The sequence below is a fragment of the Amblyomma maculatum genome, chromosome 4, assembly GCF_055883805.1.
Source record: "Amblyomma maculatum isolate TAMU_Amacu chromosome 4, ASM5588380v1, whole genome shotgun sequence".
Classification (NCBI taxonomy): domain Eukaryota; kingdom Metazoa; phylum Arthropoda; class Arachnida; order Ixodida; family Ixodidae; genus Amblyomma; species Amblyomma maculatum.
The window spans coordinates 162,925,158-162,942,327 of NC_139347.1; the positions used below are offsets into that span (position 1 = coordinate 162,925,158).

Below are 17,170 nucleotides of genomic sequence, written 5' to 3' on the forward strand. Positions count from 1 at the left end.
AACCTGGGCATGCAGAACCTTGGCCATTGGTGAGTGAGAAAGAGGGCCGGTTGGGACACAAAAATAGGTATAGCCGCCTCCGAAGTAGTGTCAGATGACCACATAAATTACCTGACAAGTAGAAGGCGGAAACGGGAGTTAAGGCTCGGAATACTAGTCTCCAAGTGCAGAACAGCAGTCGATACTGATTGTGAGAGACCAAGGCAGAGGCGCAGTGCACGTCGCTCTAAAAGGAGCAAAAGACGCAGCTTGTATTTTGGAGAACCAGAAATAAGAATGTAGCCAAATTCCAGAATCGGTCTCACATATGGTTTGTACAGCACGACAAGAGTATCTCGGCACATTGAAAACTTCCTGTTACCTAATTATGCGTGTGAGACCACCAAGTGTACACTCTACTTTCTGAACAAGCCCGGCCGGTGTGGCGCAGTGGTTAGGGCACTCGATGACAGTGTACAATGATTCGGAGTTGAATCCTGGCCTAGGCGGCCGCTTTTTGGTGGAGACGAAAAGCTAGACGCCCGTGTGCTGTGCAATGTCAGTGCAAGTTAAAGAACCCCAGGTGACCACAATTTCCAGAGCCCTCAACTACGGCGTCTTTGATAGCCTGAGTCGCTATACCCCATAAGCGAAACCAACCTTCATGAACATTAGTCTTGATGTGAGGTATCCAATCCAGACTAGCATCACACGTAATGCCTAAATGCCGCACAGATTTTACTTGACGTATAAAGTCTGAGCGGTAGTTTAGGAAAACATATAAAGCGGTTTGGTTTTAAAAACTAGCACACTACTTTTCAACCCATTTAAAATCAACTTAATTTTGTCCAACTAACCTCGAGTGGATTTAGGTAAGCCTACATTGAACGATAGAGGTCATGAATCTCTTTTGCAGATGCGAAGAATACATTGTCATCTGCATATACAGATGCAGTGATATCAGAATGAACCGGAATATCGCATATCAATAACGGAGAGTCTTCACCCCAGTTCGCTGTCCTCCAGTCTCGAACGCCACCGTCCTTCCATGGCGAGCTTTATGAGGACGCTGAAGACTGGCTGGGCCAGTTCGAACGGGTCGCCAATTACAACGGCTGGAATGAGCAAATGAAGCTTTATAATGTATACTTTGCTCTCCAAGGTTCAGCGCGGACGTGGTTCGTGAACCACGAAACGACACTGTCATCATGGGACCTCTTTCGTCACCAGCTGTTGGCTACCTACACCGCCAACGACCGAAGAGAGCGTGCCGAGTCGGCGCTGCAATCTCGCATCCAAGCCGCTAACGAAAGTATTGGAATGTACTACGACGACATGATCCACCTTTTTAGGCGTGCTGATCCGAATATATCAGAGGAGAGGAAAGTGCGCCACCTAATGCGCGGGGTGAAACAAGAACTATTTGCTGGGCTTGTGCGCAGTCCACCTGGCACAGCATCAGATTTTCTAACGGAGGCAACCATGATAGAACAAACACTTCGACACAGGGCTCAGCACTATAACCGTAACGTGTCCGCCATGTCACCGGTCGTCTATGGTTCCGGCTTCAACAGTTCTGATGATGCTTTAAGGGAGCTTATTCCATCTCTGGTCAGAGAGAAGGAAGCCACATTCAGCTACAGGGTCTAACGTCGTCGTCGAGGCTTCCATAACTCGCGGAGGTCGTTCGCGAAGACGTGAGGCAAGCCGTCCCGAAACCGTCTGTGACTGGTGCGCACCCACCGCCACCGAGTGTGCCAACGTACGCGTCCGTGCTTCAGCAGTATAACTTCTCTGATCCTCCAAGAGGGAACTCCACTGTGCCTCATCCCAACCACCATCATAGTGAGTACGATTTTCCCAGAGCCAGAGTGGAGACCCCTACTCGTAATCCAAGCCCGCGTCGTTCTCCTCTTCTGACAATCGGCCCCTTTGTTACCACTGTGGTGAGGCCGGTCACATGTTGAGGTTCTGTCCGTACCGCCGCGCCGGACTTCGGGGTTTCCATCGACGTGCACTATGTCCTCGGAGTGGTGAACGACCACCAGAAATCGAAAAGTACCTGGCGACGCATACGAATCCTCCAGACGTCCCACAATACGGGTCCCGCGTCATTACCTCTTCCCGTTATCGTTCTCCGAGTCCACGTCCATCTACATACCGCACTGGCCGCTCGCCGAGCCCCCGCTCCCTGAGCAGTCGGGGCAACTAGGAACAGCGACCTGCGGAGGTGAGGCCGCTGACAAGCGAAGTGTCGACAATTCTCCATCAAGTTTAGTACAAGATAACGGCTATCAGACGGCGTCATGTAACGATGAACCTGAGTGCGCAGCTTCGGACATACAGGTTTCTATCGACGATTTTCTCATTACAGCGTTGGTTGATACGGAGGCGGACTATTCAGTTATGAGCAGTGGGTTAGCCAGGAAATTCAATAAAGTTTAACCGAGTGGACTGGGCCTCAGATCAGCACTGCAGGGGGACACCTTATTACTCCGGCTTGAATATGCGTTGCGAGAGTTGCAATTGACGGATTTGTTTATGTTGGCGACTTTGTTGTACTTACCCACTGTTCGCGAAACGTCATACTCGGCTTGGATTTCTTACAGGCTAACGGTGCGATAATTAATTTGCGAGAATCACGTGTGACGTTTTCGCCGAGCAAAGCCATTGCGGGATCTAGCGTCGACGGTTCATCAACGCCCGCCTTACGTATTACAGCTGCTGACGTTACGGTCCCGCCAAGGAGCAGCATTATGGTCTTGGTAGAAAGTGACTCACCATGCGACCGCGACGTACTGGCAGAGAAGAACGTGGGCCTGCTTCTTGAGAAAGGGATCGGCGCTGCAAGATGACTGGTTCGCTTGCGAGATGGTTGTGCGAAGCTCTGGATTACAAATTTCGGGACCGAGTTTCAGCACATTGCGAAAGGAACGGCCATCGCGTATGTTGCCAACTTTACTGAGCCAGCGAAGATCTGTACTCTGGCGCCGCCGTCGCCAGCCGGATGCGATGTACCCGACATTTTATCAACTGTGGACATACTCCCAATCAGTCAGTGGTTGAGCGGCGGCAACTCTTAGAGCTCCTTCAGGATTTTGCTGGATGCTTTGCAACATCTTCGAAAGTTGGGCGCACCCAAGTAGCCAAACAGCGCATTATGGTTGACGCGGAGACCAAGCCGATCTCACAACACCCATACCGCGTGTCGCCAACGGAACGAGAGGCTATTCGAAACCAGGCGCAAGAAATGCTTACCGACGATGTGGTACAGCCGTCTACCAGCCCATGGGCTTCGCCTGTAGTGTTGGTGAAGAAAAAAGACACCTTGCGTTTTTGAGTCGATTATTGTGAGTTAAATCAGGTAACGAAACGGGACGTATACCCGCTCCCACGTATCGACGAAGCATTGGACCGGTTACGCAATGCCAAATATTTCTCTTTTCTTGACCTCAAGAATGGCTACTGGCAGATAGAAGTGGAAGATAGGGGCAGAGGGAAAATAGCGTTTGTCACCCCTGACGGCCTTTATGAATTTAAAGTGCTTCCTTTCGGTCTCTGTTCTACGCCAGCGACCATCCAACGAGTGATGGACACCATTCTCTCTGGACTGAAGTGGCAAGCGTGCCTAGTGTATCTTGACGATGTCGTCATTTTTGCGGCTAGTTTTGAGGAGCACCTCGACCGGCTGCGAATGGTACTACAGGCACTGCGTTAAGCCCAACTGACGATAAAACCACAGAAATCCCATTTCGGATTCCAGGAGCTCTGCTTTCTTGGCCATGTTATTAGTGCTGAGGGCGTGAAACGGGATCCCGACAAGACTGCGGCTGTGAAAAACTTCCCGCGCCCAACCGCAAAAAGTCCGTTAGAAGCTTTTTGGGGCTTTGTGCCTATTACAGGCGTTTCGTTGAGAAATTTTCAGCGATTGCCGGGCCCCTTACGCTTCTTACCCGAGACAATGTTCCTTTTGCGTGGCAAGATGATCAAGAGGATGCCTTCAACGAGTTACGCCGACGACTGCAGGCCGCCCCGATACTTGGCCACTGTGATGAAAAAGGATATTCATAACAATGCCAGTAATTTTGGACTCGGTGCCGTTCCGATTCAGTGGAAAATGGCACTGAGAAAGTTATCGCTTACGCGACTCGCTCTCTTTAAAAAGCAGAGGCAAACTATTCAACCACGGAAAAGGAATGTCTCGCGGTAGTTTGGGCGGTAACTAAGTTCCAACCCTATTTTTACGGCCGCCTTTTTAGGGCTGGGAGCGGCCACCATTCGTTATGCTGGCTAGCCAACCTCAAAAACCCCTCTGGACGGCTTGCAAGGTGGAACCTCCGTCTCCAAGAATACGACATTACGGTTGTATACAAGAGCGGCCGTAAGCACAGCGACTCCGATTGCTTGTCTCGTGCACCAGTTGATGCTGCCCCTCCCGACCGAGAAGGCGATGACTTCCCGTTTCTTGCTGTTGTCACGACCACCGACATGGTCCAGCGTCAAAGGGCTGACCCCGGTTTACGCCCGCTTATTGAGCATCTCGAAGGCCTTGATGTAGCTGTCCCACGTGCGTTCGCACGGGGTTTGTCGTCCTACAGCATTCACAATCGCGTTCTATATATAAGAGAAAGTTTCAACACAAGGGACCCTTTCTTCTCGTTGTGCCATCCGACCTCCGGCCAGAAATCTTGTACGCATGCCACGATGAGCCTTCGGCTGGTCATTTAGGAGTCACGCGAACATTAGCGCGCATTCGGCAAAAGTACTATTGGCCTAAGTTGCTGCCTTCAATCCAGCATTACTTGAGAAAATGCCGAGATTGCCAGCGGCGAAAGACACCTCCGCTGAAGCCTGCAAAGCTTCAGCCGATACCTCCACCAACAGCGCCTTTCCAGTAAGTGGGCATGAATTTTCTGGGCCCTTTTCCAACGTCTGCATCAGGGAACAGATGGATAGTAGGGACGACGAACTACTTAACGCGATATGCCGAGACACAGCCACTTTCCCGTGCAACTGCTGCTGAAGTAGCGCAGTATTTTTTCACGGCCATCATAATGCGCCACGGTGCCCCATCGGTTATTATTACTGACCGCGGTACAGCCTTTACGGCCGAACTAATGCAGGCTCTCTTCAGTCTTACCCGCACAAGTCATCGTAGGACTACTGCTTACCATCCGCAAACAAATGGACTGACTGAACGCCTCTATAGAACGCTTGCAGACATGATTTCCATGTACGTCGACGTTGAGCATCAAACGTGGGATGAAGTCCTCCCGTATGCAACGTTTGCATACAATACGGCTGAACAGGAGACGACGCGTCTTGCGCCATTCCAGCTACTCTACGGTCGTCCCGTCACCACAATGTTGGACGCTATGCTACCCATAAGTCATGGCGAAGATGTCATCAACGCCTATGCAGACGTCAACATATTTCTACGTCGGGCCGAAGAAGCGCGCCAGCTCGCACGATGTCGTATTAAACATCAACAACATCGCAATGCCAGTCGGTACAACCTCCGACACCGAGACGTTCACTACCAGCCTGGCGATCTTGTATGGGTGTGGACACCAGTGCGCCGTCGAGGACTCTCCGAGAAACTTACTTCGCCGTTACTTTGGGCCATACGAGGTCATTCGGTATCTTAGTAACGTGGCTTACGAAGTTGTTGCTCGGGGCCAACGACCTTCAACACGGCGGCGCTCAAGTGCTGAAACTGTTCACGTAGTGCGCGTGTGCAGCTTTGTGTTCCCTGCTTCTCCTGTGTGCATAATTTGAGAACACTCCCAGCGTCGAGTCGCCGCTTTCAAAAAGGGGGGGGGGGGGGGGGGGGTTAATGCCGTGTGCCTGAATATATTAAATTTACAATATATTAAAAAAGAGTGGCGAGAGCACGGAGCTCTGAGGCACTGTTCTTGTCTGTGCATCAGTACATGAGGTTAAAGGGTGACTCCGGTAGTTTTTTTACATTCGAATATTCTATTGAAAATTTTACTGCAGGCTGTCCTCTCTGCCCTAACATATTCTACAAATATATTCGCCCTGCGGTTATTCATTTGCGCTTAACAGGGTTTTAAAATGGGCAGTTCTCATGGCTTCAGTTCAGGTGATTTCTGCGGGCAACGCTGCGTTCATGACGTCACAAACACTACACCCACTTTACTGCCCGCTCCTCGCGTGATCATCATATTTTGAGGTCTATATTTATCTATCTCTGACATTTTATGTACGCCTTCGTGATTTCCATGCTTGATTTTCACAATAAAATGCGCGTGCGAGTCTTTTTCCGATACTGTATATGGCATCACCGTTTCGTCGACTGGAACGTCGTTTCTGGCCATGAAAGCAGTTTCGGTTTGGGTTACTGTTTTTCTTTTTTACAAATAGTTCTACGTAGAATTTGAAAAAAATTGTTTTCTTTGTTGGAATCAAGTCGCACCGAAGATTGTAATGAATAAAAAAATCAAAATGAATAAACTACCTCTAAGGATTCGTCAGTGCAAAATAAAACTTTCTCCTTTTAAAAATTCATTAATCTGCGCATAAATGAGTCACGGTGGACGTTAAGATGATAACTTGTTGAGTAGAATAAAATGCTCGCCACATAATACTGAACAAGACCACTTTTATTCTCACTTCTTCGTTTTAAGCGCTGTCACCAATGAAGTCCTTTCGCATTTTATACACACAAAGCCGTCCTGTCTGATTTTGAAGCCATACTTCCAGGTACAAAAATATTTGCAAAACATCGAAATATTTTTGAGTGCGTGGATGAGTCTTTCCAGGCGTACCTGTGGAGCTTAGCAGGACGGTGAAGTGAGTGTTAAATGAATCCACAAATCTACGCAATGGGTATTGTAGAGAGGGAAGGGGGGACCGGATGAAACAGTGAGTTGGAGGACCGGGGTGAAATGAACGAGTTTGGAGCCGCACGGTGCAGAGGGTGGTAGGATCTCATATTTATTATTGGCGTTCGAGTCACCGACAAAGACAATGAAGCGGCTGGCCGCCAAGGCGACAACAATGCCCAGTTCGCCTCACGTACAGCCGAATAGTGTGCGCGGGTGGGGAGAGGTGCAATCAACGACTGAGACGATGCCCACTGTCCGGGAGATGCACACCACAACTACAACAGATATTGGGCATTAAATGTGGAACGCCTTAAAAAAAGGGTCCAGCACAAGGACCAGCGAGCGCCGATGAGATGAAGTTGAGAGGATGCCAATGACCCTAGTAAGACTTGAGATACCACCTCCAATCAAACGAGCCAGAGAGCCTGCTAACTAGCCATGTCACGCGGTTTATGACGTGACACGTTATGCGGTAAAATCAGGGTTTCTCCATAACGCCTGCTTATCTCCAGACGTCCAGCGAACCTATCAACTTCGGAAGGAAATCCCGGGTCGGTCGAGAGAGTGGTGCCGCTGCATTGGTACATCGAATAGCCGAGTACTATTTCCAGGCGGGATGTGAAACCTCACTAGACATTGTGGCTTCTTTCGACGTATAAGAGAACTTGCTGATATACGTCAACCTCTTTCGTTATTTGCGGAATGGGTATTCTCTACGCATAGGCCTCGCTTTCAGGCCTCACCCTAGCCAGAACGCGAAGACTAAATCGCGGGAGGAAATCAGGCCTGCGGCTTAAAGCGTGCAGCCGGCCCAGGCTATCGGTTTTACGGCTCTATTGCTCCCTACCTGGCCGCCTATAAAGCCCGGTAAGAATTTCAGGCTGGCCCTGGCTCGCAAAATGCAGTGGCAATCAGGACTGCTCGCTTGGTAATACATTTTAGCTGTGGTGAAGATGTTGAGAGAGCTAACACAAAAAAAAACAAAGAATTCGAGATCCAATAGTGAAAAAAGTTACATCCACGAGTAATAAACCAATGCGCGCTATTCTAGAAGATTTTTAATCGCTCACATTTGATTGCCCGTGATGTGCAAATAACAAGTGTCCTCAAAGCCTATATGTGATCATCATCATCATCAGCCTTACAATACCCACTGCAGGGTAAAGGATTCTTCCACATTTCTTCAAATAACCCGATCCTTTGCTAGCTGCATCCACATGACCCCTGCGAACTTCTTAAGCTTATCCGCCCACCTTACTTTCTGCCGTTCCCTGCTACACTTTGTTTCCTTGGAATCCAGTTTGTTACCTTAAGCGACCATCGGTTATCCTCTCTTCGCACTACATGTCCTGCCCATGCCCGTTTCTTCTTCTTTATTTCCACTAGAATGTCGGTAACTTGAGTTATTTCTCTGCCCCATTTTGCACGCTTTCTATCTCTCAACGTTACGCCTACCCATTTTCGTTTCATTGCCCTATATGTCAGGACAGGCTTTATTAACACGACTTCATGGGTTAAAATTATTGCTGGTTAAAATTATTGCCTTTCAACTGAGACGAAAAGGGCGTGTATACATCCCAAGGTAATCTAAATATGATGAAGTAGTAGCTGAAAGCTGCGGATAATTTCAAACGCGTGCAGTTATTAGCGTGCAGTGAGAACGCACTGTACTCGGGTTCAGTACTTTCCGCCTTAATTGAAATGCGGTGGCGGCAGACACTAGAAAACCCGGGCAGCCCGACTCCAGAGGGGAGCCACTTAGCCAGCGAGTCACCGCGGCGATGTAAAAGGAAACAAGCACGTGAATAAACGCTGATATTTTTCTCAGCGCGCATTTCATGCGCTTCGCTGTTGTACCTTTTAAGACTACTATAGTGAATCAAACGCCAGGCTTATCGACCCGATATATAAGAGTCCTAGCCCGACTCGGGGCAACCATCGCCAGCCCACGGTATTGCTGGGCCTGGCCAGGCCCGTGGAAATACTTGATATTCCGGCTTGACCCGCGGCTGGCCCGAGCTCATGCCGTGCTCCAAATAGTAGCACCTACAGTTAGAATATGCGAAAATAATCAGTTGGTGGAAGGTGGCGACGTGCTAGTGACTATGGAAGTTCTTTATATAAAAGGGGGAGGGGGGGGGGGCAAGGCTATGAGCCACTAGTTAGTTTCCTATACATTGTAGTGTGTTTCATCATAATCATCACCATCATCATCATCATCATCATCATCATCATCATCATCAGCCTGACTATACCCACTGCAGGGCGAAGGCCTTTCCCATATTTCTCCACTCAACTCGGTCCTGTGCTAGCTGCATCCACTTGACCCCCGAGAATTTCTTAACCTCATCCGCCCACCTAACGTTCTGCCGCTCCCTGCTACGCTATCCTGTAGTGCGTTTAAATTCCTTAAAGCGACATCGGCAGTTAATGCCGAAGTAGGAAAAGGCTCGTTGTGCACTTGGGAGTCTTTAGCGCATACTCGCATCCCCGAGTTCAATGGTACATTCAATTCCACCTCCACTCGTGCCCTGCCGAGGAGGGCGGTATTGAATTATTGCCTTGAGGCTCAGCTGGTCTGTGCTGTAATCACTGACAAAATGCGGCGTCACTTTGCTGCGTAGCTGCTGTAAATAATAAATCTTTATTTTACAAAATTCTATCATATTGATGATAGCCAGTGTTTTCGCAATTTATTAGCTAATAAGGTATAACTACATGCAACTTGTTTGTAACTGTATAACTGCATTTAGAGCTCCTTGTTTTTAAGTTGCACCTCATCTATATTGCCCCTTGCCCCGAGGGCAAATAAAAAAATTATGGTTTGACTTGAATTTTAGGGTTTAACGGGCCAGAGCGAGTCTGGCTAAGAGAGACGCCGCCATGGAGGTCTTCGGAAATTTATGCCAACTGGGCTTTTTAAGTCCACTTACCTCACAGAGCACATAGGCGCCTTGGTTTTCCCTTACATCGAAAATAGGGCGCCGCGGCCGGGATTTGATTTCGCTTCCTTCGGTTCAGCAGTCGAGCGCTCTGACCACTGAGCCACCACAGTAGATTTTATTTTATATTTTTTATATTACACTAGCATGCTGCTTTGCAGAAAAGAGAGTGTATCTCTAGGATCTCAATAATATATTTAAATTAAAAACAGCAACCCAGTCATTCTCAAACACGATATAGACCGGATAAATATCGCGGAGCGCATGGTTTGGAACCATTTCAGTAGAAATTTCAATAATAAACTGTTCAGTAACTTACGCCTAAGGACCTTATCCGAGAATGCCATAATATAAGTGCGGAAAGAAGCGTACAAATCTGATTCTGTATCACTTGTTCTGAGAGACACCAAGCGAGAAAAGGTACTAGTCATGAACGTCCATAAAATAAAATTACATTTTTATCCTCACATTTTTACAAATTTTGTCTTTTAGTAGAGTATAATGTTCTGATTGGGAGGCACTAATAGAACGAAAGTACTATAATTTTCTACGTCTGGTCAAGGCAAGGCAGGTTATAGGACACCTGATAGTTTCACGTCGCATTTAGATATGCGCGGTCCTTGAAAGTTTCTGATCTCCAACAGCCTTAACTACCACTGTTTGAGGTCATTAAATAATTGAGCAGTGCTTTTGTTGACAAAATACATATAGCAAGAGTGCGTCAGATCTAGTGACGTGCTAGTGAGATCGATTTTGGATTTAATTTTTACCCAAGTAGCGGCACTTACCTGCCGCGATGCCTGTAACTTCCGCCAACAGCAGAACCAGCAAGTTTTGTAGGAATAAGTGCGCAAAATTGGCTGCCATCTTTCGACGAGGCCTTCCTCTGTCCGGCTGCATCTCAGAAGAAATGACGCGTGCTTCGCAGATGGCGGCGCAGCCTTGCACGCGAGTGCGTAAACGTGCGGCTGATATAGGCAACAGGGGCGATGTCAAACGTCTGAGCGTCTGGTATGCCACAAGAAAGTGACTTGTAGACGTACGCTGCAGGTTATACCACACGCTGACATAAGCTGACACAGCTATCAATGGGACAAAAGATAACATTGTGTGATAAGGCACACTAGTACCTGCTCAAGAAAATCGATAAAAAAATAAGAGCGCCTCGCTTAAACAATGGGAGACGTTTGTCTAGCAGTCGCGGCTTTTGATTTCATATCGCTATTGCTCTAATAATTGCGCTGCGTAAATTTATCGGCCCTGTGCTTAGGGCGTGCTTCAGATGCGGCCACTCCTGGTTGAGGGAAATAGCACAATGTGCGGGCACCTCTAGCTGCACAAAAGTTGAGCTCGTTGTTGTTGGTACTAAAACAAACTAAAGGCAAGGGGGAGGTGGCACGTGTTCCATATCTTATGCTTCCCTTGAACAAGTCATGGCCATTGTATGGCGTGATCGATTGCAGATATCTAAGTAATGGCGAAGTGAAAAATTCAGTAGATTCAAAGTCTGCACACAAGAAAATAAACACTCATGGCACATGAAGATAGTATCACTGGAAAAAGCCGCTGTATCCAAGAAGCGCATTGAATACAAAGGCCATGGCCAACATATTGTCTCGAAATGGATAGGAGGGCTAGTCAGCATGGACTCTATAAGACGAATAGAAACCCCAAGAAGCCATGCAGCTAATCTACCGGTTGTTAACTGCGTTGTATACATACCATACGTTAAATATGAACTTTGAATCTAGCGTTCGTTTCCTTTATGGAGCATTATTCTGTGCAGTCTTTCAACGTGATTCGCTGGCATTTGCTTGACCGTTGCACTGCATTTCTATATCGAATGCAATCTTAAGTAAAGTGGGCAGCATGGTTATTAAAAATGGTGAAAAAAGCCTGGTATGCCCTCAAAATCCAAATTATTTTCAACGAAATTGTTCCTCATCATTTTCCAATTGCAGCAAGGCAATTACTCAGCAGCAACTGGCTATCGATATGCTGCGAAAGCGGACTACATTATGCGGGTAAAAAGACATCCTAAGCACACTTGATGCCTTACGGCCTGAAAAATTGGGGGGTCAATGTCTTATCACAACCTATGTCAATAACCTTACACTCAGAGATATTTACAGTATCATTTTGTTGCTGGTTTTGTCAAAGGGTGGAGACTCGCGTTCTACGCAATGAACGACACGAGGACAACTCTTCTACATGAAACTTTGACTGCAGAAAGATATTCCCTTGTTTCTCTATCGCATGAAATTTCCACAAACGGTGATCAACTGTTTTGCTAAAATATTGCTTTCTGCTCTGACTCGGCGCATAATAGCTATTTTGTCTTCCGCACAGGATCACTTAGCATTCACTGCAGCTATTATGGCGCAAAGCAGCAGTCTTCTGTTCGCATTGTACCTACCACAGAGATGTTTAGCGCACAAACCATGATGAATACGTGTTGCGGACTGCATTCATCACCTGCCGTGTGATGCCTGTTGGTGGACCATTTGGTATCAATTGCTCGTGCTTTGCCGCTTCATTTAAACTAGACGCTAATGTGCTGCACACTAAGAATTAGGCGCTCTTGAATTTGGGATATGATAAACTAGAACTATTACAATATACGCAAGGTTGCAGGGGCCAGCGATAATACTAAGAGCAAATCGCAGCAAATCGAAGTGCAGGTATTAAGAGCATTACGAGTACGAGCCAGTAACATGAGCAGCGATGCTTGTTTTCTGTCTCTGCAATACTACCGCCAGAGATATGGCTTACAGATTAGTTCTACAAGCAATGATTTAGGTGGAGTTAACTATGCGAGGATATTACGAAGTCGAGGATGAACTAGGCGAGAATATCCCGAAGACGAGGAAAAGAACGACGAAGTGCCGCTGCTCTGCTCGAGCTCGCTTGTGGAGGCCTAGACTGGTTGTGTTCGTGTGTGGTTCGCCGCGCAACTTCGAGAGGGCTATTATCAATGTTAAAGCACAGTAAAACCCCCCTTTCACTTGGTGGAGGTGCGGGGACTTACTGTCCGCTTGTGCTACACCATCCAATGCGGTGTAAGGTAAGCTGTTTTGCTGCATGGTCGAAGCGCAAGATCCTGAAAGCATTTGCTTCTTGCATAACGCTCGCGCTGTACGATGTATAGAGTGATTATGGCGGACAGGGAATACACACACGTGCATCGTATTTGCACATATCTCCATCGTAGGCACAGTCGTGGACCACCGCTAAAGTCCAGTTGGGGCTCGGTAACCGCTATAGCTGACCTTATTAGGTATGCACTAATTAAACTTATCTAGTTCACTCCTTTTGTGCTTGACGATAACCGGCTCTGATACTACATGTCCGCTCAGTCAGACAGCTAATGTGTTGCTAAATGATTTCATAAACAAACTTTCTGCCAGTTTTCAACCACAATATCGCAACAATTGTAGCAAAAGACGCTTTAATAGATAAATAGATAAGATATATAAAATAGATAGAAAAGCTAGAGAGATAAGACAGACAGACAGACAGATGGAAGGACGGACGGACGGACGGACGGACGGACGGACGGACGGACAGACAGACAGACAGACAGACAGACAGACAGACAGACAGACAGACAGACAGACAGACAGACAGACAGATAGATAGACAGATAGATAGATAGATAGACAGATAGATAGATAGATAGATAGATAGATAGATAGATAGATAGATAGATAGATAGATAGATAGATAGATAGATAGATAGATAGATAGATAGATAGATAGATAGATAGATAGATAGATAGATAGATAGATAGATAGATAGATAGATAGATAGATAGATAGATAGATAGATAGATAGATAGATAGATAGATAGATAGATAGATAGATAGATAGATAGATAGATAGATAGATAGATAGATAGATAGATAGATAGATAGATAGATAGATAGATAGATAGATAGATAGATAGATAGATAGATAGATAGATAGATAGATAGATAGATAGATAGATAGATAGATAGATAGATAGATAGATAGATAGATAGATAGATAGATAGATAGATAGATAGATAGATAGATAGATAGATAGATAGATAGATAGATAGATAGATAGATAGATAGATAGATAGATAGATAGATAGATAGATAGATAGATAGATAGATTTCTTTGAGTGTGCCGCAACAGCCACATGGCCTGAACGAGCACACACTAGGTCAGGTCCTTCACAAAGGCAAATTAAATACAGGTAAAACAAGGCAGAAAACAGAAATTTGGCAAATATCGCCATGTCGCGTTATACAGGATTTGTAAGGGAGACATCGGACAGATGACATGAATAGTAGGGTAAAGTGTTGAAATATTTGTCCCCTTTGCGTGCTGCACACGAGGCTATAGCCATTTCGGTAAATCCCCAAATTCAATGGAGCCGCGGTTGACATTTTGTGGAAACTGCATGTCTCATCTGAGTAATCTGTACCTAAGAGTAGACATATTGAGGTCCTCCAATAGAGAATCGTAGTTGTAGAAACGCCAGAGACCAATGTATAAGTCGCAAAACTTGACACGGTTTTTGGTGCTGTGGTTCTGCAAACCAAATATTATTACGGTCATAATCAGAACTTCAGTACAAGAGCTCAAACATTTCAGAGATTCATTCACTCATTTTCTCGGAGAATAACTGACTTTTACTCTCTACAATGCACCGCATTTAGATACCTTACTAGAATGTGTGCTAGACCCAAATACCCTTAAGCATGGAATGGACCAGAAGCATATTACCACGCACAGTAGCTCTGGTATGGTTAATGCATAGTTTCGCAACGTTTTAGCTGCAGCGTTTGAGCATTACAAACATTGAAATTTCCATTTGACTGGAAAATCTTATCATAAACAATTGGCATGCAGCCCTTCAGGTACACTTCACCAACCTTTCATTTCGCTATGCCCATTGAGAAGCTTAAACGTTGCAAGCAGCTTTGTTACACTTGACCGAAAACGTGGTTATGGTTGGTAATACTCTATTAACAATCAACGCATAAAACCACCTCTCATACGCAAGAGCTGATGCGAATCCTTCCATTGCTCTCGGGGTAATATAGAGCGAAACGTCGTTTTAATAGTGCTGCAAATAATGTTTTATACTCAGATATTTTATAACAGTCACTGGTTTTAGTACAAAAGCTGGATTTATTCTTTTCAACACCGCTCACAGATTTTCGAAGCCGTCCACGGCGTTTGTTGACATTCTTCCACAATATAAATGGATACGTTTTTGTTGATGAAAAGTGGTCTGAATTAAAAAGAATATTTTATGTTTATAGCTTACAGCGCACCGAAGCATTTTTTAGAGAACCACCAGAAGTTTCAGAGTGCATCAGTGCTGCCTGGCCTGAAATGAGGTCTATCATCGATCAGGAAGAAGTGCGAGTTCGCAATCCTTGAGCAGGACGTGGAAATTCATGGAAGCTCCCTTGTCTCTAAAGAGAGTGGTGTCTCAGCGCGAACCGATGTTATCGCGTAAGCGAAATCTTGTGCGTATGGAGCCAAATCTGGCTCATTAAATTGATGTTAAACTTTTTTTTACACTACATCGTATTTCAGTGGTGTAAGAAGGGAAGAGTGCAAAGATGGCTCGATGTTCTCTCTATCATATACCTCTTTGTGGCACCTTTCCTTTACTTGTCGTTCCTTTAGTTTGAATCGATGTAGTACTACAGTTCAACATGTGAGGCTGCAGTTTCAAGACAAAAGTCTTCAATGCCCTGAATGCTTTTCTCTTACCAGAATAAAATTTTCTCTAGTGCCAAAAAGTGCGCACTTTGGAAGTAAAGAAAGTCGTATTGTAATCTTTATAGCCATGCTAATTTCTTCGACATAACATTGAACTTTCAGGGAGTTATGAAGAGGATATGAGACTGTCATGAACATGCTGAAGAAAATGGACAAAACATCCGATGGGCAAGAAAACCTCTTTTGCAGTTAGTTCTGAAGTTGCCCCAGCATTCAAGAGAGAGACTGGAAAGGACAAATGCTATGGACGTTGACCAGAAGGCAGTTCTTTTTGGAAACCCTGCCTTAGGAAAGTGGACTAGGGTATGTGAAAGAGTAGAAGAGGTGAGGTGTACAATCAGAAGATTTAACACAAACTTATATGCTCGCAGGTATTAACACAGTGGGCATCAGGTATCAGCACAAGGGCAATCACCTGCAGCGCCTATGACCAGAGATCAGCCTCCATTGGATCAGCTAAGCTTGTCATAAAAAACTAAAGACACAAAGTTTTGAGAATAATTAGAAGTTCACTATTACTGTCTCGAGGAAAAATTAGCAGATATAATATTTATAGTGCAATAGTAGGACACGCAAAACTTCCGGTAATAGATAATTTCCCCCTGAAAAAATGCTAGTGTACAAGGTTCCTATAGACATAATGTAAGGGATTGTCAGAGGCACGCGAGGGCGTTTTTCCGATGGTCGAAGGCCTGCAAGAAGCGGCTGAAAGGCAGGCGCGATTTCCAGCTTCCCAGACAGCATGTCATTTTTTGGTGGTCGTCCTAACCTCAAGGGCAAAGGTTGCCCTCTCGCGTTTGTTTCTCCCCTCTTCCTGTAATAAAAGAACCCGTGTACAGGGGTAGCTGTGCGGCCGATCCCGTAGTTTCGCAGGCCAATCGCACTCTTTAGGGTGGCTGCCGTTTGCATGTTTTTATTTTTTATATCATTTTTGTCTGGCACAGATATTTCGGGAGAGTAATTAGTACTGCTGGGAGAGTAAGTCAAACGGGGTGTGGTAAGTAGTAGTAAATAGTCATGCTGATGGTTACTGCGACTGGCTACGAGTTGAGTGTTCTGGGCTGTAGTAACGCGCAGTGAAGCCTCCGCTATACCGAGTGAAGGGTCTTCCGTGTTGCTAGCCAGTTTCAAGTGTTAGAGTGATGCTTTTCGGCGTCCGCTCCTGGGTTTCGTGTCGTAGTCGGTGTCGCCGTCGGCGTAGTGCCTCGTGACCTGATACGACCACCTCTCAGCCCTCCAGCTCAGCCCCCCTCTTCGTCCGGGACGGTGACCGTGTTCTCCGGTTGCCGAAGCGCCAGTTCGCTATCAGCGGATCACGGTGCGTGTGTCCCAAGCCGAAACGCAGACTCACGTTGTCTTGACTCGCTAGCGGCGTCCGCGGCATCAGTCAGTCGGTGCGATCTCTTCGCCGTGCAACGTTCCTACGGGCCCACGCGCTGCCTCCCGCAACCTCCCGATAACTTAATTGCTCTGTTCATTTCTCCGACCACAAAGCCTCCATCATGACAGTAAAGAACGATTAGTGGCAGGAGCGAAGCAGATATAGACAAGCCCCCAAATTGGTCTGCTACAAGATTGTTCTTAGCTTGTAACCTCAAACGATTTATGTCTTGTTTCCGTCACTAATATA

The 17,170-nt window shown here is 46.2% G+C and overlaps 1 protein-coding gene across 1 annotated transcript in view; it reads right to left on the reverse strand.

Moving 5' to 3' along the window:
• The window catches only part of LOC146193389 (MAM and LDL-receptor class A domain-containing protein 1-like), a 301,641-nt gene extending 290,876 nt beyond the window's left edge, over positions 1 to 10,765 (reverse strand). The window contains exon 1 of the mRNA XM_084602739.1: positions 10,561 to 10,765. Coding sequence (XP_084458865.1) covers positions 10,561 to 10,672 — 112 coding nt within the window. The 5' untranslated portion in view covers positions 10,673 to 10,765. The remainder of the gene's footprint in view (positions 1 to 10,560) is intronic.
• Positions 10,766 to 17,170: the final 6,405 nt, after the last annotated feature.